Source organism: Marmota monax, unplaced genomic scaffold (genome assembly GCF_021218885.2).
Source record: "Marmota monax isolate L192 unplaced genomic scaffold, Marmota_monax_Labrador192_F-V1.1 WCK01_AAM20220418_F8-fsc00025, whole genome shotgun sequence".
Classification (NCBI taxonomy): Eukaryota; Metazoa; Chordata; class Mammalia; order Rodentia; family Sciuridae; genus Marmota; species Marmota monax.
The window spans coordinates 4,441,587-4,466,490 of NW_026691950.1; the positions used below are offsets into that span (position 1 = coordinate 4,441,587).

General features: G+C 36.3%; 1 protein-coding gene across 1 annotated transcript in view; it reads left to right on the plus strand.

Moving 5' to 3' along the window:
• The first annotated feature begins 2,616 nt into the window (after positions 1–2,616).
• The window catches only part of Grxcr1 (glutaredoxin and cysteine rich domain containing 1), a 106,526-nt gene continuing 84,238 nt past the window's right edge, over positions 2,617–24,904 (plus strand). The window contains exon 1 of the mRNA XM_046445462.2: positions 2,617–3,000. Within this exon, the coding sequence (XP_046301418.1) occupies positions 2,617–3,000 (384 nt within the window). The remainder of the gene's footprint in view (positions 3,001–24,904) is intronic.

Below are 24,904 nucleotides of genomic sequence, written 5' to 3' on the forward strand. Positions count from 1 at the left end.
AATTTTATTTTAGCTTAAGATAAGTGTGTGAATTATAATCATTAAGGGTATGTTATGTATCAGGCATGTAGTTTTTAGCTAATGTTTCCTTGTACTTGTGGCAGGGTATTTTTCAGTCTACTGGACTTTCAGTTTATTCTTAGAAAGGAAATAACTCAAAGGAGTATCATCATTTAAAATATGTAATCATATACACACATGCACACACACACACACACATATATATACACACACACACACACACATAGACTTTTCACATATATTTTTAAAATATCCTAAATTTCTAATGACTCTAACAAATTCTTTCTATCCTGCAAATATGTCTTTAGACTAAGATCTTATATAGTCTTTGTTTGGCTCTAATCAGGCTAAAAAGAGTTATTTTCAGTTGGAGTACACATAGTTATGTGCACAATATCACAGACACATTGAGTGACTATAATTGAGTGATGATATATTCCAGATATTTTGCAAGCAACTTTCTGAGGTAGATGTTGCTATCTTTCCACGTGAAAATTCCCAAGAAGGCATTTGAACCTAAGTTCCTTTGAGTCCAAAACATTACTCATGCTATCACACACTGTCTCCAATTCAAAGCACTAAGAATAAAAAGCTCAGAAGATTAAAGGGAGAGCTTGGGAAAAACTTAATTGAAACACAGAATTTTGATTTTTTTTTCTTGGTTAGGCTAATAGGCATGCCCTCCCCAATTGTTACTGTGTATTCTGAAAGATCTGGAGATGTGGACATAAAATGGCTTTATTTTTTTCTTGTACCACAATGAGTATATACAAGAGAATTAGTACTTGTTGTAATACAGTGGGTATATGCAAGATAACTATTTCCTATTGTGACAAGGAAAAAATAATGCAATTTTATTTCCAAATGTTCAGATTTCTCAGAAGATACTGTAGGGGTTGGGAAAAGCATGCATATCAATCTAATTAAATTAAATTCATGCTTTCAGAAATAGCATATAGGAAAGGTCTCAATATATAATGTTGAATGATAAAGCCAGATATTAAATAAATGTAGATTGTATATATGAGAGCATTTTAATCAGATTCAATTGTGATCACTGCTCTAACAGACACACCCTAAATTTCAATCTCCATTGCTTAACACAATAAAGGCTGATTTTCTTTTTTTTTTTTTTTTTTTTGCTCAAGACATAATCACATGCAGAGTGGTAGTGTTTATGAGTTTCTCTGTGACTCTGACAAGCTCAGTATGTGGTTTCAACGGTTCTCTGAGGTCATAGGACGAAAATATGGGAAAGGAAGAGAAACAGCACCAGTAGGACTCTCCCTATCTTAAATGCTTTGGTCTATAAATGACACTTCACTTTTGTTCATATCTCATAGACAAAAGCTAGGCACTGGTTCCCTCTCCTTAAATGCAAGAGGCTGAGCAATGCAGTTCTGTAAGCATCAGGAGCATGTCTGTCACTCACACTGGAAGAAAATACACAAAATTATCAATATCTCTAGTGAGGTATTCATGATTTTCATTTTCAACTTTGTGCTATAGAGTATTTTCTAAGAATATGAAATTCACAATTAGATAAAAACTACAAATATTAAAATTGGCAGTGCTATGGGCTTGTTGGTTGCTGATCCTTTCATACCAGGTGCAGATGGCTTGGTGCCCTCACTGTGTAACACATTTCAATGTGCCTTTATAACTTAAGAGATTCAACAAAGTGATAAGAACATACACTGAGCCTGACCTGGAGGCCCCTTCTCTTCTCTATGCATGGATGGTTTGGAGATAGTATCTATCATTGCCGATCACTTGGATTGCTTTGGCTGATCTGGCTGGCTTGAGGGATTTTCCATTCTTCCCTTACTGCTCCATGTTTTTTTTCCAAAAGCTTCCCTCTAGCAGAGAACAACATTTTCAACTAGCAGAAGTAGAAGCATGACTAACCCCAATTTATCTCTTTTCACAGCCTATTATAAAGATTTCTTGAGCAACATGGAAATATAGTTTGAAAATTCATCTTATACAGTGTAGATGAAGTCACTGGTTATTTAACAAGCATTAATATCGCTAGCTCTATGCAATCATGGTACAGATTCACTGCCCTTCTCAAAGATCACCTGCTGAAAGTGAAAAAAGAAATTAGCATTGGGAGAAGATGATGACACTTCCTATTCCCCACCTTGGATTCCACTTTTTATCTCTGACTTTTACTCTTTGGACATTAAACTTTAGAATTTTTTCTGCAGCTAAGATTTTTTTTTTCAACAGTTACCATGGGCTTCAAAGTTTGTCCTTCATTTCCTTTCCTTAAATTTACTTTCTGTTTTATTGCATGCCACTTCCTTGCACTTGTCCTGTTAAGGAGTCCACCACGGTCATTTAATATTTAAAGGCAAGGATCATTTTGCAGGTTTTAGTTTAAAGGTAACCATAGCACACACACACACACACATTTATTATTAAGAGCAGAGATGCCCTGTATGTTCTTGGGACTCTTCTTTCCTTTCAGTGTTAGTTTTGTAGGAGTGCTGCTGTCACTAGGTTTCAGCTCTGACATTGCTGTGGCAATGAACTAGTGCATTAACAATGGGTTCAAAATGATGTAAACTGTTCATGTGGGTGGAGGCGACCATGCTGAAAAGGGAGATGAAGCCAGAAAGTGACAGGCCACGGAGAGTCCGATTTCGGATCGCATCATCTCACAGTGGACGAGTTCTGAAGGAGGTTTATGATGATGGGCAACCATCTGGCTCTCTGGATTCTGAATGTGCCAGTATTTGTGGGATAGATGGACTAAGTGATTCTGATGGACAGCAAAATGGCCACATTGGATCTGAAGGCGACGAGCAAGAGAATGATCAGGATAACTTGCTGGTGCTGGCAAAGGCTGCCAGTGAGAAGGGTTTTGGTACAAGAAGAGTCAACATTTTAAGCAAAAATGGCACAGTGAGAGGCGTCAAATACAAAGTGAGTGCTGGCCAAGCTCTATTTAACAATTTGACCAAAGTATTACAGGTAAGTCATGACACTTTCCTCCTCCTGAGCTTTGTTCTTAACTGGCCCTCTGAACACCTCTCAGCTCTGCAGTTTAAAGCAAGCCTCTCTTATTCATGACTCCTCCTTACTTCACAAGACACTTCCCATGTAAGACATTGTCTCAACAGCCACTGATTAAAAACAGGGTCATTATTCTTGGCAAACCAGACTGACTTCTCAAAGCCATGTTTCTAACATGTATATGAGCTTTTCTTCCAGTGTAAGGACTAAAACTGCATCTCTACTTCGCAGGCAAGAAAGGAGACAGACTCTAGAGTTCAAAACATTTCATAAAGCTTAGAAATTGGTTTCTTCCTGGTTTATGATTCTTAAATCATCAGGGTACCATTTGCCATCAGCTGTGATGTAAATGTTGACTGCTTGCATTCAGTGGGATTGGATTCAGTGGGAATGTCACAAAGATGCAAAGGCTGTGACTTCTTCCCATTCCAGAGGAAATTGCAGGTTTTATCTGAGGTCCATTTCTTTGTTATTTGCCTATCATAACTCTGGAGCAGAATTTGAAAATTCTATTCCTCTATGAGTGTATGGACTAAAATTCTGACTTTATAGCCAAAAAAATGGTCCTTAAAATGTGGTCCACCCCCTCCAACTAACACAGGGATGTATCATTAAGATCCTAACGTCATTGAAAATGATCTAATGATAAGTGCTTTAACCTGCCTAGGAGCATTGGAAAAATATTTTTTTCTTAATAACAGACATAATTACTTCAGCAATGGAATTTATAATCACTAACATTAAGGTAGCAAACCAATAATCTTCATTGCAATTCTGTATTATATGATTCTCAGTATTCGAATGAAACAATCTCTTGTGATAAATTATTCAATGCCTCTACATTATAGAGATCAGGAGTGGTTGGGGGAAAGAATTTCAATAAAAGATACTCATATATGTTTTATTTCAAAGGAAGTATTTGAAAAGATCAAACCATCAAGATTTAAAAGCAAATTTAAGTTTTAATGAAAGGAAAAAAGCAGTTAAGACTAAAGGTTTTTTTTTTTTTAAATAAAATTTACCCATAAAGGATTTTATAGAAGTGGTAGGTATGGGGACAACAATCAGATACTGATGACTCTTTTATTAGGTTGGGGATGATCTTATAGAGACTTCTAGACATGTGATTGTTAAGAGAATCTCAGTGGAATGAGCTTCACCTAAAGTAAAAATTGTTACTGTCAATGTGTAAACTAAGAATCTTTGTACAATTGAGTTTTAAAATGTTTGCATTCATTGCAATTAATTTAGTTCTTTATTATTTTAGTTGCTTTATGATTTGGAGGGTTGTTTATAAAACTGTTTTACCACTTTTAGTGTTTTAATTTGAATTTGTGTATTCAACTCTCCCCACAAATTATGATTTGTGAATAAACATCTTAAGTCTTCAAAACCTGCAAGAGAAAAAAACCCTAATCTTCTCCCTATGCATTTACCTCGATAGTGCTATAAATTAACAAATAAGAAATGAAGGAAATTTTAAAGTCAAAATTCTAATATTAGATTAGATTAGAGTATTACACATTTTCTATTCATAATTCTGTCACCATTTTATGAGAACAAATCCAATGAAACTTTTTCTAACAATTTAACATAATTCCACTTACCTATGGCTTAAAAGGGTAGCAATGGTTACATGCAGAGGTCCCTCAAAGTCTTTGATATTTGATCAGTTTTTTTTTTCTTATATGTGATCCTTCTTTCTTAATAATGTGGGTAAATCAGCCAGCATGTTATAGGTAATCACAGATTTTGGTTATTGTCTTTACTTTCATCACCCACCACTACCACTACCACCACCATCATCAAGTGAATGTTCTCTGATCTCTCTAGGACAAAAAATAAATTAATTGGGGTTGCCAGTGGCATTATTCGAAGGGCTCTATTCAGACAATTGTCTGTGTGAACAGCATGTTTTGACTTGTACGATATAACCTACACAATTATGTAGAGAGCCAATTTGAATGTTTGCCACTTGCTAAGGGATGTACATGTAATAAGGGGCTAATCCTTGTCCTAGGCATTTGTCTTAGGATGACTGAGTAGTTTTCCACAGACATCTTATTATGCAGCAGTAATAGCTGAAGCTACCATTCAGTTATTCCCATACACACTACCAGTTACAACTCTTTCTTTGGATCTCTTTATATTTTCCATATCCCTTGCAAAATAAGCACCAAACTTGACCTCATGTAACTGTAACTTAACAGTTTCCTTCCAGGAAGAAAATGTGAGCAGTTGGTATCTTGGATGTCTGGTTAGGGATTCAATGGATGGCTAATTTTATTGAAAAGGAACTGTGATTGACAAAAGAGTCAGACTTTTCTTCCGTTTTTAAGGTATAATGTCTTAAAGCACTCCACTAGAAACTTGAGAGGAAACAACATAAATAAAATCTTTCAAAGACCCTGAAAATCACTTTTCTTCCTTGTTGTTAGTTTCCCACTCTGTAATTCCTATTTCATAAAATACTGGCATGTGCCTTGCAAAAAAATTCAACTGTGCAGACAATAATCATCAAAATGATTTGTTTTAAAGTGTTTTTACTTTTCAGCATACTTAATTATAAAACTGTATATAAAAAGGATATCAGAGCTAGTTTCTGTTTTGTCAGTTAATTTACTCTACAGAATCTTGAGTAAGTGAGGATGCACAATATTAGTTGAGGTCATTAAGGGTAGCAATGGAACCAGGAGGCAAACATAATGGTCACCTGACTGCTCAAGTGAAATTTGTGGAGGGCAGTTTGTTGGTGAGTCACTCAGGGCTTCCAGCTTGTCTCGATTATAACTCTTCAGATGTGGTTGAATTTTCCATTTCTTCCAGGTATATCATGAATACAAAGCCCAGGAAAGGCTAATTTGGAAATATGAAAACCTAGAATCTATTTGTGATCTGGAAATATGCATTTATTAGAGACTTTTTAGGTTGTTCTTACATATACTACAGTTTGAAAATTATTGATCTAAAGCATAAAAGGAAAATCCAACCAGTTTTCTAGAGTAAAACAAAAATTTCTAAATATTCCTTATGTCTTTAATTTTTAATAAGGAAAATGAAGAAAATATGTATTGATCTGATTTGTTCTTTGGATAAGGTTAGATCACTAGAAGAACCTTTTCTGAGCCAAAGATGACAGTCATGTTTCCTATTAATATCCTATTTTATCAATTAGTTGATTTGGGAACAGGTCCAGAAATTTTACCAATAGACTCCAATATAAGTTCTGTGTATTAGTACTTTTGAAGAAATTTTACTCTTAGGATGTTTCTATCTGGATAGATTTTTACACTTGATTACCAGAAAATTTTAGAAAAAAGGTTATTTTGTCCTTAAAATCAGTCTCTTGTTACCTCATGCAAAACAAATTAGAAAACCATTGTACAGTTCAAAAAGATCTCATTACCCAGTTTGCATGATTGAATGTGAGATGCACCTTGCTCTTAGATTCCTAATATTTCTTAGGGTGGCTCCATGATGCAGATAATTAAGGTCATTTATTTTTGTTATATTATTTTTATAGGATTAAATTTTGAATAGTAATCTTTTCTTGACCTTATTATTAAACTATATGGGTAGTCTGTTAGAATCTTCTACTGTAATTTCCACAATTTTAATTTTCTCACTTCCAAATTTAAAATTACTGTATTAGAGATAAATAAATCCAAAGAAGGAAAATAATTATAACACATACTATATTTTTGGCAGGTCCTTTCTAGAACTTAGACATACATCTTCTGTCTGTGTGTATACATACATATGTCTGGCTAGTGTAGTTGCATGTATAAACATTCTTTCAAGATAAATAAAGTAATAACATGTTTGCCAAACAATTTGCATTTTGCATGGGCTTTCACATACATTATTTTACCTAATTGTGTCCAAAATTTTGTGAAATAAATAGCAAAATTATTATAATGCCCATTTTTTGATAACTATCAGAAATAAAAGCTACTAATTCAAGAACTCTAATTTTGGATACTTTGACAGTTTAAAAAACATATCAAATGCAAAATGTCTCACATTTGCTGTTTTAAAAGTTATCATGACAAATATGAATATTTATCTGACTACATCATGTTATGATAAAATCTGGTATTCTTAAACTTCAACATTTGGTTGGCATGTTTTAAAATATATCATTTGTTTCACATTTGATCTTCATCTGGCAAAGTTTTTTCAGAAGATATACAAGTTTTTAAATAGTATTTTTAAAAATTTATCAGAAGCCATTATTTCTCTTCATCATTTTGTTAGATCATCATGAGGTTAGTTGGCACTGGAAGAGGATGAGTTGGCTACTTAAAGCAGTACTGTTGCTCAGCCTTGTCCACTGACTCAGCATAGATGATATTAACAGAAGTTTCTGGCAGTATTTATTATCCATCTCTGATTCACCAAAGCTAGCTCTGGTAATTGAATAATATTCCAGTGAGAAGAAGGTGACTCTTTGGATCACTCTATAAAAACAACAACAATAATATTAAGCCTCAACTAGGTACTTCCTGGATGCCAGGCACTGTTCACATTATTATGTGCATTGACTCATTTATTCCTCACAGCAACCAAGAGGTAGTATTATTATTAATAAATTATTTATAATTAGAACTTCTTCTCTGTGTAAATATTAAATTGTAGAATTTCAAATATCATTTACCAGAGAAATTCTTAGATGATTTTTTTTGTCAAAATGAAAATATTGTCTTTTGAGCTTTCAGAAACTCTAAAATTTTTGGTACAATTAGAAATGGCCCAAAAAGTCACACTAAGAAATCAGGTGACTTGTTATCCAAAAATTAGGAAAGAAAGAATGCCAAAGACATGTTAACACTACTAATAAATTATTTATACCAAAAAAGAATTATAAACTGACAGACCTTAACAGTCCTGTTATCCTCTTCCATACACCAGCCTTTTGCAACTCTGGGTCACAGCATTAATCATGGATGCTGAGTAGGATATAAGCAAATGTCTTTGTTGTTGTTGTTAGTGAACTTAGTGAAATTTGCCTAGTGGTTATTTCCCTTTGTTCTATTCCTTTTGCATTTAGAGATTCCTATATGGGGAAGGGCTAGAGTTTTCATGGTGAATTGTTGCCATCTGGCTCCATTCCATTCCTCAGTGTTTCTTCAATCATTTTTTAAACAATCATTTATTGCATCTCTACTATGGAGCAGACACTGTTAGGTAATGTGAGAAATAAATTCCATTTCTGCCTTTTGCAGAAATATTCAGGAGTGTGTTGTAAATGGCTGTAGAAATCAACTTCTGAAAAGAATTTAGATATGAACTTGACTTTGCTTTCCATCTTGACTTTGTTTTTCCATCTGTTTTCTTGTTGATGTAACAGACTCTGCTACTCATTCTTTATTTCTCCACTGTTTTAAATTTTCTCTTGTAGTTTTTTCTTTTCTTAGTCCATCATTTAATTGAATTTTTTCTTAAGCTTTCTCTTGCTTTTTTCCTAACTTAGTTCTATCTCAAACATCAGGAACTGAAGGGAAATCTGTAGTATTAATGACTCTTATCTTGATCCTATCAGTCTCTAGAAGTCTAAAACAGCGATTTACTCTGAGCACTGACTTGCTCAAGTTCTATGAAAACCTTTTCTCTTTAGCTCAATGAATATCTAAATTGGATATCTTTCATTCTTCCTTATATATCAGAGTTCGGTATCATCATGGTATTTTAATTTGTGCAACCTTGGTTTTAATTGCTGGAGTTTAAGCTTATGAAACTGAACTCTAACTTCAGAATGACATGCTGAACAAACCCATGGATTCCACCAGCTGACTTGCAACCACCTAATGAAATCTTATGGGCAGCCTGTGGTTACCACATAATTAGGAAATTAACACCTGGTATTTTCAAACTTTATTTAATTAAAGAACAGCTTTATTAAGACATACTTCATATATCATTTCAATTTTTCCATTTAAAGTATAAAATCCAGTGGTTTTTAATCTTTATAGAATTATGTAACCCTCATCACAATCAATTTGAGAACATTTTAATCATTCAACAAAGAAACTCCATAACCATTTCTAGTCATTTCCCATGTCTTCCTTCTCCCCTCTTATCCTCTTCTTACAAACTCCCCCAGGTCTGACACAATCACTTATGTACTTTCTGTCTCCATTTATTTGCCTATTTTGGCCATTTAAAAGATAATCTCCCTATATAACTATAATTATATATTCATTTATCAATATTTCTCTATCCTCCCATCCCTGCTAATTACTCATGTGTTCTCATAACTGTGTTCTACTCTCTCCTTCTAGGAGATCAATTATTTATATTTCACATAGGAATGGTGTCATGTGGTATTTGTCTTTCCCTGCTTTTTAAAATTTCACTTAATATTCTTCAGGTTCATCTATGTCATTGTGAATGACAAGATTTATTTCTTCATTTGGCTGAATAGTATTCCATTGTGCACAGATCCCACATTTTCTTTATCCATTCATCCACTGATAGAAACTTAGGTTGAGTCCATGTTCTGGTTATTATGAATAGTATTGTAATAAACATAGTAATGTAGATATCTCCCTGCCTGGAGAATGTCCTATATGCATTAGTTGAGAAGAATGTGTACCTGTACCCATTGGGTGAAAAGTTCTGTATTGTCTGGAAGTTTCATTTGGTGTACAGTGTAGATTAACTCTTATGTTTTCTTGTTGAATTTCTGTCTGAATGATCTGTTCATTTCTGAAAATAGTGTGATGAAGTCTTCTACCACTATTATATTACAATGTGTATCTTCCTTAATCTGTGAACATTCATTTTATATTATTAGGTGCTCAAATATTGTATTCATATATATTTTTACAGTGGTCAGAGCCTCTGTTTGAATTGACCCCTTTATAGTTATATTGATCTTCTTTGTCTCTTTTTACAGTTTTTGTCTTTAAGCCCATATTTATCTGATACAAGTATAGCTATTGCTGCTATCTTTTGGTTTCCATTTGCATGGAATATCTTTTTCCATTCCTTTACTTCCAGTCTATGTATGTCCTTACAGGTACACAGTAGGAGGTTAGGTCTTGTATTTTAATCTATTTAGCCACTCTTTGTCTTTTGAATGGAGAATTTAATCCACTTATATTTAAGGGAATTATTGTCAGATAACAACTTTTTGTTCATTGTTTTCTGGCTGTTTGTATGATCTCTTTCTTACTCTCTTTGTGATTAAGTGATTTTTCCCTAGCAGCATGTTTTCATTCATTATCTATTTCTTTTTAGTGTATCTATTATAGGATTTTGGTTTGTGGTTATTATGAGGCTTACAAGCTGGGTATTTTAAGCCAATAACAACTTTGATTAAAAAAAAAGAATCAACATGCTTTTATTGCACTGCTTCCTACACATTTTGAATTCTAATGTCATAATTTACAACTTTTAATATTGTATATCCTTTAACAAATGATTATTTTTATTATTTTCAGTAGTTTTTCCTTTTAACCTTCAGAATAGATTATAAGTGTTTTACATACCACTATTACAATATCATAGGACTCTGAAAATAGATTATAAGTGATTTACATACCACTATTACAATATTATAGGACTCTGAAGTTTGAGCACTTACTTTAATTGGTGGGTTTTACACTTATGGGTGATTTCAAGTTACCCATCACCAACTTTTCTTTCAGCTTGAGAAACTCCATATAGATATTTTTATGAGCTAGGGCTGGTGGTGAAGAACTCCCTCAGTTTTTGTTTTTCTGACAAAGTCTTTATCTTTCATTTAATTCTGCATGACAGCTTTTCCAGGTATAATATTCTTAGTTGATATATTTTTGTTTTTTCCTTCAGCACTTTGATTATATTCTTTTGCTCCCTCTTGACCCGTAAGGTTTCTGCTGAGAAATCTGCTGGCTAGGCATATTGAATTTTCTCATATATTATTTGCCTCTTTTATTTTCTTCTTTTTAAAAATATTTTATTTTTTAGTTGTAGTTGAACACAATACCTTTATTTATTTATTTATTTATTTATTTATTTATTTATTTATATGTGGTGCTGAGGATCGAACCCAGGGCCTTGCACGTGCTAGGCGAGTGCTCTACTGCTGAGCCACAACCCCAGCCCTGCCTCTTTTCTCTTGCTGCTTTCACTACCAGCTCTTGATCTTTGGCAGTTTGATTATGATAAGATTTCTGGTGGACTAGTTATTATTGGTGTCTTTTTATTTTCCTGCACCTGGGTTTTGTATTTTCTCTAGGTTTGGAAAGTTTCTGTTATTATTTCTTTAACTAAGCTTCCTTCTTCTTCTTCTCTATTCTTTTTTGAATTCTAATGACTTGTATGTTTGCTCTTTGGATGCTATCCCATGAATCCCATGATCTTTCTTCATTCCTTTTTATTCTTTTTTTTTCTTTTTCCCTTCTGATTGGATACTTTCACATGTTTGGGGTTGCAACCAGCCGGCCCATCCAGAATCCCAGGCTAGACTAACTAGTAAAGGTCTGTCACCACCAAAGAACACCTGCAAATGCTGGACGGGGTCAGCATCTCATCAAATGTGCAGGCATCAACATAAGGACACAAGAATCATGAAAACTCAGAGGAACATGATACCACCAAAAGAATCTAATGAAGCTCCAGAGATGGACCCAGAAGAAAAGGAGATTTATGAAATGACAGACAAAGAATTCAGAATAATCCTCCTAAAGAAGTTCAGAGAATTACAAGAAATTACAGATAGAAAATTAAATGAATTTTGGGAAACAATTCGTGCACGGCATGAGACATTTGACAAAGAAATAGAAATTAGAAAATTCCAAATAAAAATCCTAGAGATAAGGAATACAATAACTGAACTGACAAATTCAACAGCAGGTTTCAACAGCAGACTTAATAAAGCTGAAGAAAGAATCAATGAACTTGAAGACTCTACGTTTGTTTCCAAACTTTAAAAAAAAAAAAAACAACAAAACAAACTTAACAGCAGGACAAGACAAACCTCCTTTCAGTAGCTTGTGCATGCTGACAGAGTTTGATATTTTCTCTGAAACTCAGTATTTTAATTTTGCATAAAATTAATATAGGCATTTCATAGTTTATAAATGAATATACTATATAAATATATCAGTTCCTCAATCATTATTGCCTAAAAGGGATTTATAAAATCTTGAACTGAATAAAATGTCATGTGTAAATTTTTAAAGGAATTCTATTTACATGCACAAACATACTCAACTAAGGTTTGAGAACTCTTTTGTCAATTTTATTTTTTTATAATTCATTATCTCACACAATTGCTGATAAATGATTTTCTTGATTCCTCTCTTGTGGTTTTATACATTGACACACCTTTGCTAAGATCATCTGTGAACATAATGTACTTCTACAACCTTTGACATAGTCTTGGCTTCATAACTTCCTTTGGATGATTAGATGATAATAGATATGGCACAAACAGAGGCTTGAAGTGAGCATGCATGGTTAGACATGCCCCCTTTTACTCCTTCATTAGCAGGAAAAAGATATGCCATGGGAGGCCGACTCATTCCAGAAGCATGAAAGACAAAGAATAGACCTGTATCCAAATGACAGTTTGAAGCTAAGTCTCACAGAGCTCAGCACAGGTCAGCCAACTGCTAACCTATCTTCAGACTCATGAGTGAGCAATAAATGCTTAATGTTTTATTTCGTTCAGTTTGGGTAGTTTGCTAAGTAGCAGAAGCAAACTAACTGCACACTCCAAGATACTGAATAGCTTGCTCCAAGTTATGTAGATAGCAAGAGCACAAAACATACTTTAATGATAATTATTGGTGTATTTGACTTCAGAGGTTGGTCCACTCATTCATCGTATGCCTAAATCTTTTCTTCAATGTCTCTGTCAAGGTCTTACCTAGGCTTTGGTGGGGATTTCTCAAGGCAAAAGATTGGACAGGAAAAAATTAAGTCTTCTCACTGTCTTCTGGATAGTGAATGTACTGGAACTGATCATACCAGCATAAAGACCATTTGTTATCCATATCTATTAATATAGTTTAAGATTAAATTAATATTTTTGGTGACTACCTCATGCTAAAGCGATGTTGGTTTGTAACTTATTTGAATATCTTTTCTTGGTGATATGGTTCATGAGTCAAAACTTACATAAAAAACCTATTTTTTATTTCATATAATTGTTTTGTCATTTTATTTTCTCTATTTATGTATAGGACTCTACTTTGGGACAAAATTAATTTTATTGTGTAATCCAGGTTGTTTCAATCTTTTGGGATTCCCATCTTGTGCATACCTGTGTCTTAGTACATTATTGAGTCAATGGAACACAGTTTTTATCATGGCAAATTACTAATGTGGAAAAATAAATACTAGGTGAGTAAAAATAAATTAAAGAAAATTAAAATTTTTAATGAAGAGACAAATGATTTTTAGTAACTACTAGAAATCCACAAATTTAAACTAATTGTTTTAGGTAAAGAGAAGAAAGATGATTGATGTGAAAATCGTTGTGACACACTGTATCAGCCTTAGAGGACTCTGCTGATTTCCCCTTTTCTTTAAGTATGCCTCTTGTACATTACATACACATACCATGCCAGAAACTTTGTTCAGAATGGGAATCATTTGTCCTAAAGGCTCATGCACCCTTGCTATGATTTGAATGTGTCCCCTGCAGTTCTTATACTGAATACCTAATCCCTTACATGGCAGTGTTAGGAGATGTGGCCTAATCAGTGTTTTTGAATCATGGGGACGGAGCTCTCCTGAATGGACTAATTCCTTTCTCATGGGATGGGTTAGCAATTACAGGATTCAGCCTGCTTTCCTCTTACATGCATGTGAATTCTTTTCCCTTACATCTTCCACCATGTAATGAAGCAGAGCAAAGACCTCACATGATACAGCCATATGGCCACCTAATCTTGGACTATTCAGTCTCCAGAACCATATGATTAAATAAACTCATTTCCTTTATGAAGTACCCATTTTCAAGTATTCTGTTATAGCAACAGACAATGGAATAAGATAAAAAAGAAAAAGATACTACGAAAAGGGGCTATTGCTATATAAACAAACATCTGAAAATGGAAAAGTGATTTTGGAACTGGGTAATGGGTAAAGGATGGAAGAGTTTTTAAGTGAATGCTAAAAAAAGCCTAGAAAGTCATGAATGAAACTTTTAACAGCAATTCTGGTGAGGGCTCTGAAGAAGGAAAAAGACTAAAAAAGTCTGGAACCACTTAATTGGTCATAATCAGAAAACAGATGAAATATGAACAGTTAAGGCCATTTTGATAAGGTCTTAGATGGAAATGAAATATATGTTATTGGAACTGGCATAAAGTTCATCCATGTAAAGTTTCAAAGAGCTTATGTGACCTGCGCCCTTGCCTGAGGGCTTCATGGGAAGCAGAGCTTAAGAGTGATAAAGTAGGACACTTGGCGGAATAATTTCTAATTAGCAAAGTCCTTAAAGAACTGTGTGGTTCCTTTTTACTCCATACAGTGAGATAAGAGAGTAAATGAATTATTTTAAGGCATGATTTATAATTAAAAGGGAAGCAGAAAGTAAAATTTGGAAAATTCACAGCCTGTCCATATGAAGAATGAAAATAGTATTCAAGAGAACAAAACAAGTCTAAGGCTGAAAATAATGTCACTAAAGAGAGAAACATGAATAGAAGTAGGTGATAACCATCAAGACAATGGGAAATGGCCCAGAAGGTATTCAGAGATCTTCCAGGCTGCCCCTCCCATTATATCCCCAGTGCTCTTGCAGGGTAGAGTACTTTCAGAGTACTCTCCATTTAGTCACTACTGCTCAGGGACCTCAGGATTCTGTTCCCTGAATCTAGATGTAGCAGTGGTTGGTCCCAGCCATGGCTCAAGCAGCCACAGATGTGGCTTGGGCTGTCACTCTGGAGGGTGCAAACTGAAGTTTTGGCAGTATCCATGTGGTACTGATTCTGCAGACGTACAGAATGCAAAAGCTAGAGAGACATAATTTCCTCCCTGTAAATTTCTAAGGATATTATATAATAACTGTAGGCCTAGCTGCCATAGAGATTTCTACCAGGGAAATGCCTAGTAGAACCATTGGAGTGGGGTCCTTCCTTAAGACTCTAGAACTAAAGATACAGGCATGGTTCAATTCCCACCTTGGAATGCTATAGATATGCTAATCTAGAAGAGTGGAGGCAGGAACTGAGCCCAGTCAAAGCCCAGGTATGTGACTGCCCCCATGTTCCCAGGAAGCATCACATGGAACAAAAGATTAAGCTCCAGCTGTAAGACTTAAGGTTTGCCCTTGGGTTTTGGACTTAATCGGGTCTGTTACTCTTTTATACTTGTCACCCCTTTTCAGAACTGGAGTGTCAGTCTTCTATCTGTTCCACAGTTGTATCTTGGAAGTAGACAATTTGACTTGATTTTGTAGGTTTGCAGCTGGAAGGAATTTGCCTGAGTCTCAGATGAGACTTTGGACTTTTGAATTGATGCTGGAATGAGTTAGGAATTTAGGATTATTGAAATGGAATGAATGTTTTGTGCAGTGTAAGAAAGACAAGAGCTTGGGGGTTCAGGGGAGCAATGCTTTGGTTAGCATATCATCCAAAAGTTTATGTGTTAAAATCTTAATTCCTCAATGTGGGTGTCTGGGCACATGCATCCTAGTGGGAGGAATTTTCATGATGGGGTTGTAGCCCTCATGAATGGATTAATGTCTTTCTCTTGGGAAGAGTTATCTATCCCAGGAGTCTGATTACCTTGATTTTCTTGTGCTTATATGCCCTCTCTCTCCTTCTAACTTCTACCATGTTATGAAACATCATGAAGCTCTCATCAAATTTAGCTGTCCACTCCCGAACTTCTTGGCCTCTAGAACTATGAACCTAAATAAATTTATTGTCATTGTAAACTATCCTGTCTTAGGTATTCTGTTATAGCTATAGAATTCAGACTAAGACTATCCTAATTTCTATAATCTGAGGGTGATAACTATTATTTCTAGGGAACACACAACTTGTTCTCATGGTAAGAACAAGGTTGAGTCATTTGAATCAATACTCAAATGGTGGTGGTTGTGGGTTCTAGAATCATGGAGTTTTGTTTGTAATACAAAGAAAGAAGTAGAAGAATTTGGGCTAAAGTAGTACTACATGAGTACTTATTAACAGGTGTAGTAATATAGAAGTGCATATTTTTAAAATCAAAGAAGTATTGGAACATCTATTGCAAGGATATCATATACAAACCAATCTTCCTTTATTGAGGATAATGCATTTCTAATTAAACTAAATAATATAAATTTGGGACACAACATTATAGATTTCCTTGATTAATTTTCAAGTTTCAGGTCTCTTTCTCTAATTTGGAATATATGAATATATGCATGCATTTGGAATATACATGTGTTTGTGTGTATGTGTGTGTGTGTGTGTGTGTATTTTTACATTTTTCTTCTTCTGAGTTAGTGCTTCCATCAGCATACTTTAAGGCCAGTGCTTTAATGCCTCAGTTACTCAGTTACAAGTTGATGTCATCAGGAGTGTGTGTATATATTTCTATGAAGGAATTTTGGGGAGGAAATTATACTCTCAAAGAAATGATTGGAAGCTCTTGAGAACTGAAACAGACTCCTTGAAAGCTGTGCTGGAGATCAGGTAGCTGCCTACTTGATAAAAGTCCTTTCCTTTCCCCTTCTTTCTATTAAAATTTAAAGATTTAAAGTGGTTGTTGGCTCCTATTTTTGAGAGTTGAACCACAAATTCTTTATTAGTTATCATTGGCAATCTTTTCCTCACTCACAGTGAAACAGCAATATATGCAAACTTATATAGGATCAGAGAAATTAGCGATGGTCCTGGGATCCACCTGTGGCACTGCCCCTAAGCCACATAATGCTGCACTCAGGCTTCAGAAAGCTTTCAGGGCCTTCTCCCAGGATGCCCAACTCTTGATTCTTCCAACTCTTGAACTCCCAGCTTCATTGCCTTTATGTCCAGGCTTTTGAAAACTATCAATAATTCCCAGGAACAAGATAAAACCCAAGGTTTTAGGAATCAAAGCTCTGCTTTGAAATAAAATAAAATATCACTATTCTCTAGTGGTATCTTAAATGATTAATGTGCTCACTTTCCCTCCATTAATGAGTAAGAACACTCTTCTCTGGATGGAGATGACCTGGTTTCAGATGGAGCCTACTCTTTCCTAGTGTCTCTTCCAGGAAAACATACGTCTGTGAACTTCAGTTTCTTCATTGGTAAAGGGTAGATAATGATAGTGACTATTTCCTATCAAATAAATGAGCTATCATGTGCTAAGCATTTTGCTGAATGATTGGCACATTCTATGTACTCAATAATTCCTATTATTTTTATTATCTGTCTCCCACACACATTGTGAATCAGGTACTACTAAGCCCTCTGCTGGACCATGAGGATGCAAAGATGAATAAAGCATGATCTCTGTCCTCAGGGAATCTAAGTTGTTCTTATGAAATACACAAACACGTAGTTAATGTAAAATATGAAAAGTACTCAGGAACTTATTGGGGGATAGAGGCAGGACATCTGACCCAATTCTGTGACTCTTACAGAGATCTTGTTGCCCTCTTATAGCAGCTGATGGATATAAGGCTGTGTGAGAAGTCTGGGCACTCCTTAAAAGGCTTTATGGTACTGAAGGCTTTCTTGGCAGAACTCACTTCCCTTTGGTAAATCTCTGCTGTTGCCTCTAATCTTGGCAGAGCTCCTGCCACACAAACCTCTTTTGTGTGGCCAATTTCCTCTGTTTGAGATCCTGTCTTGGCTCTGGCCCCTACCTGGGTCTTTGTCTTGTATTACTGAGTTTTCACCTCCCATGTCTACTTGGCCAAATGTGTGCCAGCCTGGCTGTGCTACACTTGGCTTCATATCTGTGAGCTCAGCCAGACGCCCACGTGCCTTGTGTCTGAGTATTCCTCTGGAACACGAATCACCCTTGGGGTAGAGGCTGACTCAGTCTCTTTGTCAGTGATAACCTGGGTTGGTTTTTAATGCCTTTTCATAACAATCCAGGGAGTTAATTGTATTCTGTGGGATGTGTTCTGCTACAAACCACAGAGGGTATTGCTAGAGATGGCTTAAAATACACAGGGATGCCTTATATTATGTATGAAGGCATTCAATAGAGGCAGATGCTGAGGTTATTTGGTGGCTTGATAAGCTGATAAAGAACAGCTTATCAAGAACAGGCTTTTCCTGCTGTTCTGCTCCATCATCCTTGGCTTGTTCGTGATACCTTTTGGGAATTCAAATAGCTGCAACAACTTAGAGCCAGCCCAGAGTCAAAAATCGAAAGAGAGAGGTGGCAAAAGTGAATAGTCATTGTAAATGTAATCTTTATGTCTGAAAGGCAAACAAAATTTCAGAAACTTCCCAGATGCATTCATTTACATTGTATAGCTTACATTTCACATGGCCATTCTTTTCACGTTTTCTTTTAATTTTTAAGATGATGTATTATAATTTTACATAATAGTGGAAATCATTATGCCTTATTCATGCATACATATAACATAGTTTGATCAAACTCTTTCCCTAGTACCTGTCCTTTCCCATTCCTCCTCCACCCCCTGATGCATTTTCTCTACTGATTTCCTTTCTATTATTACTATTATTATTTTAATTAGTGTATTCGAAGTACTATGGTTTGAATATGAGGTATCCCCCCCCCAAAAGCTCCTATATTAATGCAGGGATATTCAGAGATGAAATGATTAGATTTCAAGAGCTGTTACATACGCAGTCTATCCTAATTCGAATGGGTGGTAACTGTAGGGAGGTGGGGCATGACTGGAAGAGGTGGATCCCTGGGGACATCAGGGTGGCAGGGTGCTCTTTGTTTCCTGACCTTACAAATGGGGAGGGGGAAATAAATAAATAAATAAATAAATATATATATATATATATATATATATATATATATATGAAAATATATATATTGTTTTCATAGTAGGAGGTTAGGAAGGTGAGTTTTCTGGACTATCTCTGTAGTAGAAGATAGCATGGGAGCATGGGTTGGAAACAACTTTTGAGTAAACAAGAAATAGTCTCAGTCACAGTCTTATTCAAGAACTTGAAACTGACTGAATTTTTCTTTTAGTTTATGTAGCTTACTTTGGCTCATACTGCTTGAATTACAGAAGTCTTTCAATAATAACCTTATTTTACAATCTGTGTACATGTTTTTTGCCTGCACTTCCTTTTTTTACCTTTTAATTTCTTAAAAAATAATCTCAGTACACATTTCTTTTGATATCTACTTACCATCGATATTTTCCCAAGGACAAAGTTTTTGTTTTTTGTTTTTACCAGACCAGTTTAATGATTTTAATAGTACTGTGATAGTAGGAGCAAATGTGACTCCATTTTGTTTTATGACTCCATCCTGTAAAACAACCATGCCAAGTAGAAGAGTCATGACTGGGGCAAGATGTTCTTTTCCTTTTGCTATAGAAACCTTTAAGAACACAAAACTACCTAATGGGGTATTGTTTCTGTAACTAGGGTAACGGGGCTCTGTTTCTGTAACTGGGGTGACTGGGCTAACTGTGATTGGTTAGGCTTCCCTCTGCTTGACTGCACTGTCCCGCTTCTGTAACCTGGGTTGCTTGCATTGGCTAGACCCCCTGAACATCCCTTTTGCGGTTTTCAGGCTTATAAGGAGTGCCCTTGCAATTGTTCAGGGCTGATCAGGGGAACAGCTTTATGTTCTGGTCAGCTGCCACCGGTGTGCTTCAATAAAGGCTTGATTCGATTATACGTGAGTGGTCTGGAAGTCAGTTTATGAAACCCTGGGATGAAGCTTTAACTATAACAGTACAAGTGCAGAAACTTCAAATGACATTAAGACAGGTAAATAATGTTCTGTTAACGAACAACATTAAAGTGTTAGTACATTAGGTATCTGTTTGTCTATAGTTATCTATAGTCCTCTGTTCTATCTAGTTTAGTTGGGTAATTTTTAAAAGGTGCATGCTACATTTGCTCTAACTAGAGCAACCTAAAACAGAAAGGAACTCCCCCTAAATTGTGCACATCTATATTTTTCCACCTGCTTACCTACATTAAATTTTTAAAAAATACAAAGCATGACAACTACATGGTCACAGTGCTCATCCCTGAATTCCTCCTTTTTCTTCTTGCCTCAGAAGCCAGTCACCTAAGGAGCTCCGTAGCTAGTGGCTTGGAACCCATTTCACATTTGACAACAGTGGTAGAAAGCTCTCTGCCTGCAGAGCAGGACAGACCTGTGCTCAGAAAGCCTTCGAAGCAATGGCATTTCAGTTTCCCTGATCCTCCTAGTCATAAACAAGCTGGTTTTTATTTTTGAATTATTTATTTATTTTTCCTTAAAAAATTTAATTTGTTATATACGACAGAAGAATGCATTACAATTCATAAAAAAGATTGTTAGTATAAAAGCAAGGTTTTTTGACTACTAACCTACATGTCACAGAAATGATCTCAGGTTCCTCTTTTTTAGCATTGTTTCTTTAATCCTCATAGCAAATTTGCAAGATGCAGATGAGCTCATCTTACATGATGTAGACTGACAACATGTCCAGATAATTTAAAGGACAATGAAAAGACATCTATTCTCCAATATTTTGACCTTCATTTTGATCTGAAAATATATCTGTTATATTTCTGTTTCCTTATGCCAGAACTCTCCTTTGTTTTGAGTTTCTTAGAAGTAGAACCTAAGATTCAATGTATGTGAAAAGTGATTTCTTAAGACAGCAATCTCAGAAGAGAGGGAGCAAGGGAAGCAGGTTAGGGTAGGGAAGAGAGTTAGGCAAGTTAGTGATTTTTGGCTAGGGACCAGCTTCAGTCCACAAGTTCGGGAATATAATCTGCTGTATTGATTGGTCCCACTTTCAGGCTTGGGATGCCATTCTACATACCTGTGTCAGTCTGTCATTAGCCTCTGGCTGTGAGCTTTTAGTAGCCAATGTTCACAGTAGCTAAAGAGTGGCTTGGCCAGCAGTGTAAAAGAGTCTGGGGGCATCCACTACTGTCTGCCTCTCGAACTATCAGACTTCTTTGCTTCCATTCATTAAATAAATACAACCAGACACAGCTTTGCAAGAGTTAGTGGGAGAGTCAGTGGGATAGATTATAGCTCCTAAGCTTCTATTGGTCTTGAAGTGATAACCAGTATTTATTTTCTCCTTCTTTTACTATCCATTTTAGACTCTTGCTTTCAGTTAGCACATCTACTCACTACAGTGGCTTAAATGTTTCGGTGACCCATCTTATCAGTCCCTACAGAATGAGCTCTGGTCACTATGCCCTAATCAGGTAGTGGGGGCTGAAATTGTCCATTTGCATCTAAACCCATGCAAGTTCCAAGACAGGCCAAGCATATATCTGCCTGAACCTTATCTAGAGCAGTAGTTCTGCCTCCTCATGACAATCAGGGTCAGTTACTTTTGCCAGTATAGAACTTCTTTTTATGCCAGCAGTTAAATGTTGTATGAACTTCAAGTATCCAGATGTCAACTGTAGCTTAGTGGAAGTTTAGTGGAACTCACTGTGTTATTTGGAAAAAAAAGAGCTCCCTTCTGGATTCAAGGACTTACACTAAAAATGTCTGATGTTGCAAGGATATAAAGCACAATTCCTCAGGGAGGTGACCTGGGGGTGATGGAGAATAGGAGCATTCCTACATCTTTCCATTGGATCACGAATTCTAGCTATTGGCAATATAGCACCTTGTGATAACTACTGGTTTAGATATAAGTAGCATCTTAAAGAATGATGCCATCTTCCCCCAGAGTGTCACCTTCCAAGAAAATGCATCAACTGCACCTTCACAGTGCTCTTCTAACATGCTCTCGGATGGCAGGACAAGATGGCATGGTGCATGGCCGGGCTGTACTCCTTCTTGTTTGTGTAGCTTACTCGAGTCTTTGATCCACCTGAACCCAATTTTAGACAAACCTTTTTCATTTGATGATGAATTGCTGCTGTGCCTGCCTGACTTGTGACTTTGTGAGTGTGACAGTATACATTTACGGATGGGTACTGATAGGTAGTTCTGATGACTTGCTAGGGCAGATACTCAGTTTCTTCCATAGCCCATGGCCTGCCAGAAGCTGCTTTTCACATGCTGTGAAGTTTTCTCCTATTTATGGCAAGGTCTTGATCCAGCACCCTGGGCATTTCTTCTATGACCTTCCTATTAAGTCTGGACAGAGACTCCACATGGTGCCCTCCTCTACTACAGATAAAGCTAGGAACATGAGATCTGCTGGGTTGTTGATCCAAGCTCCAGTCTCCTTCTATTTCAGCCTGGAGCTGTTGCCAAGCCCTTCTTTTTGTGGGTCCTACTCAAAATGAGCAACCATCTACGCCGCTTGATAAATGAATTCGAAAACTTGAAGAAGCCACCAAGCACTGTTATTCTTTCTTAGAAGTAGAAACTATAGCTGGGCATAGTAACACATGCCTATAATCCCAGCTATTCTGGAGTTTGATACAGGAGAATAGCAATTTCAAGGCCAGCCTCAGCAGTTTAGTGAAACCTTACCTCCAAGTAAAAAATAAGAATGGTTGGAGATGTATTCCTGTGGTAGAGTGTCCCTGGATTCAAACCTCAGTACCACCAAAGCAAGAAAGCAAGGAGAAGGTACAGTAACTTTTTCTTTCCTTTCAAGGGATGATTGCAGCTTTCCCCAGACACACAGACTCCAAAATAATGCTCTAAGAGTTGTAAGTTTTTGGATCTGTGTTAGCATCTTTGTAGGGCTTATCTCCTATGATTTGGAGCAAATATGTTTTATTTATCAAAGCATCCAGATACTAAATATTTCTTGCTCATCAGGTCTTAATAAGATGGTGTCATTAATATTAGAGGACCAGTGTGAGGTTCTGGGGATCATCAATTCCCATCAATTCCCTTCACTCTACAGCTTCCTGGATGAAGAGACCCATTTATCTGAAGGAGCATTTCTCTGTTTAGAGGAAGGAGCAGCTGAGCACATTTCATAGTCAACATTCAAAACTGATGGGGATGGTTCATCCACCTGGTTATGGGAAGAGGCGAGGGACAGAAACCAAATCATCTAGTACATGTTATTAACATAAAACTGCATTCTCTGGAGACAAGGGAGGAGTGTGGTGAGTGGAGAAGGATCAAAACTCAGGATTCTGGGATCCCTCATTGACACACTCTACTGAAAAGCAGTGAAAGGCAGATGCATCTTGAGAGAAAAGAGAAGGGGGAGGGTTGGTTGCCAGGAGTTCTGTGTAGCCAGAGCCCATTTCTGTGGGGAGTGGTAGCAGTGTGCTTGGAGAGAATTGTTAAACATTAGGAAATTCAGAAAATCAGTTGTCAGACCCTTGACACTTTCAATTAGGCATGGTGGCAGTTTTATATCCCAGAAATCAGAAAATTCTTCAAATTAGGGATGTTTTTCCTGTGAAAGTAGTTTACTAGCAACATATCCAGGAATGAGGATATCAAATACTTTTCAAATGAATGTCAAAACAGGAAAAGATGAAAAGCAAGAGACACTCTCTTCCCCACAAACAACACCACTGCCACCCAAACTCTACATCCTTAATAATTTATCCTGGAGTCAGAACAACTCCCTGCACATTTTCGTTTTCCTAAAGTGCAATCAGAAAGTGCCATCTGGTTAGTCAGTTTTTAGGTTCATTATTGTTATTTCCTCATTAAAAAAAATCCATCTACCTCCTAGGTTTGATTAGTAGCTTCATGTCATGTTGCATTAGATGGGAAGAAACTTTATGTATTTCCTTTTGCAGCCTCCAGTTTTAAGAATCTGATCATGTTCCTCCTTTGTTAAAAACAAACCAAGGGTTCTCTGCAGCATTTACATTTAAATCAAGTTTCTCAGTTTGCTTTAGTGACCCTAGTTTCTCTGACAAAATAAAAGGTGTGAAATAAGGACTTCCATTCAGTCGCTTTAGGCTTATTGAGGAAGTAATTACAAGGCAGAAAGGAGGGATGGAGGGATGTGGAAGAGGTAAGGAGGAAAAGGCCATATGAAGTGCCTTGACTACTGCCATGGACAGGAAGGGTTTGATTCTGGATCCTCTGGGGCATTCTGAGAATTGTCTAGAATGCCTTTCATACTCCACACTGCCCAGTAACTACCGAGTGAAACACTGATAGATTCCCTCTTTTATTTTTTTGATTGTTGCCCCAAGAGATCTCAAGCTTCCCACACTTATGCACTACAAACCTATATGCCAAGCGGGCTTCTACAAAAGCCCCCCTTTGTGCAGTCAGAAGCAGCCCAGGGCAGAAAGTCAATGATGTGTAACTTGAGTTCTTGGAGAGTTTTTATCAGTACAAAGTGATTTGAAGCTTCTATGTAGCTTTTCATGGAAGCTGTGGCTGTGGAGTCTAACCTGAGGCCTAGAGGAAGTGAGATGGACTAAAAGAGGCAGCTGATACACCCAGCATAGAAAGCTCCTGGGATTTCCTATTCCAACTCCTCCAGTCTCATCCTTGGACAAGCTCACCCTTACAGCCTGCCCATACCAATGCAGGTGTCCGAACTCCACAGAGCCATTTTATATAGCCAGATTAGTTTTGTTTTTTGATACATCTCTCTTCTAGAGAGGCTGCCACTTTCTTCTGTTAGTTAATTCAATCTTTTAAACTGACCTCAGCTGTGACTTTTTGCTGGATGCTTTCGTGTTTTCCTTCAGTTAGTGTTAAGTGCTTGTACATTCCTTGACCTATAGCTCCACTGAAGACCTTATTACAACATGTGTAACTCTAACACAGAAATTTGTTACCTAGCTTCAGTCTGTGAGGGACTGCATTTTTTAAGTTTCTATATCCTGAATAGCCATATACTTGGTTATATAATAAATGT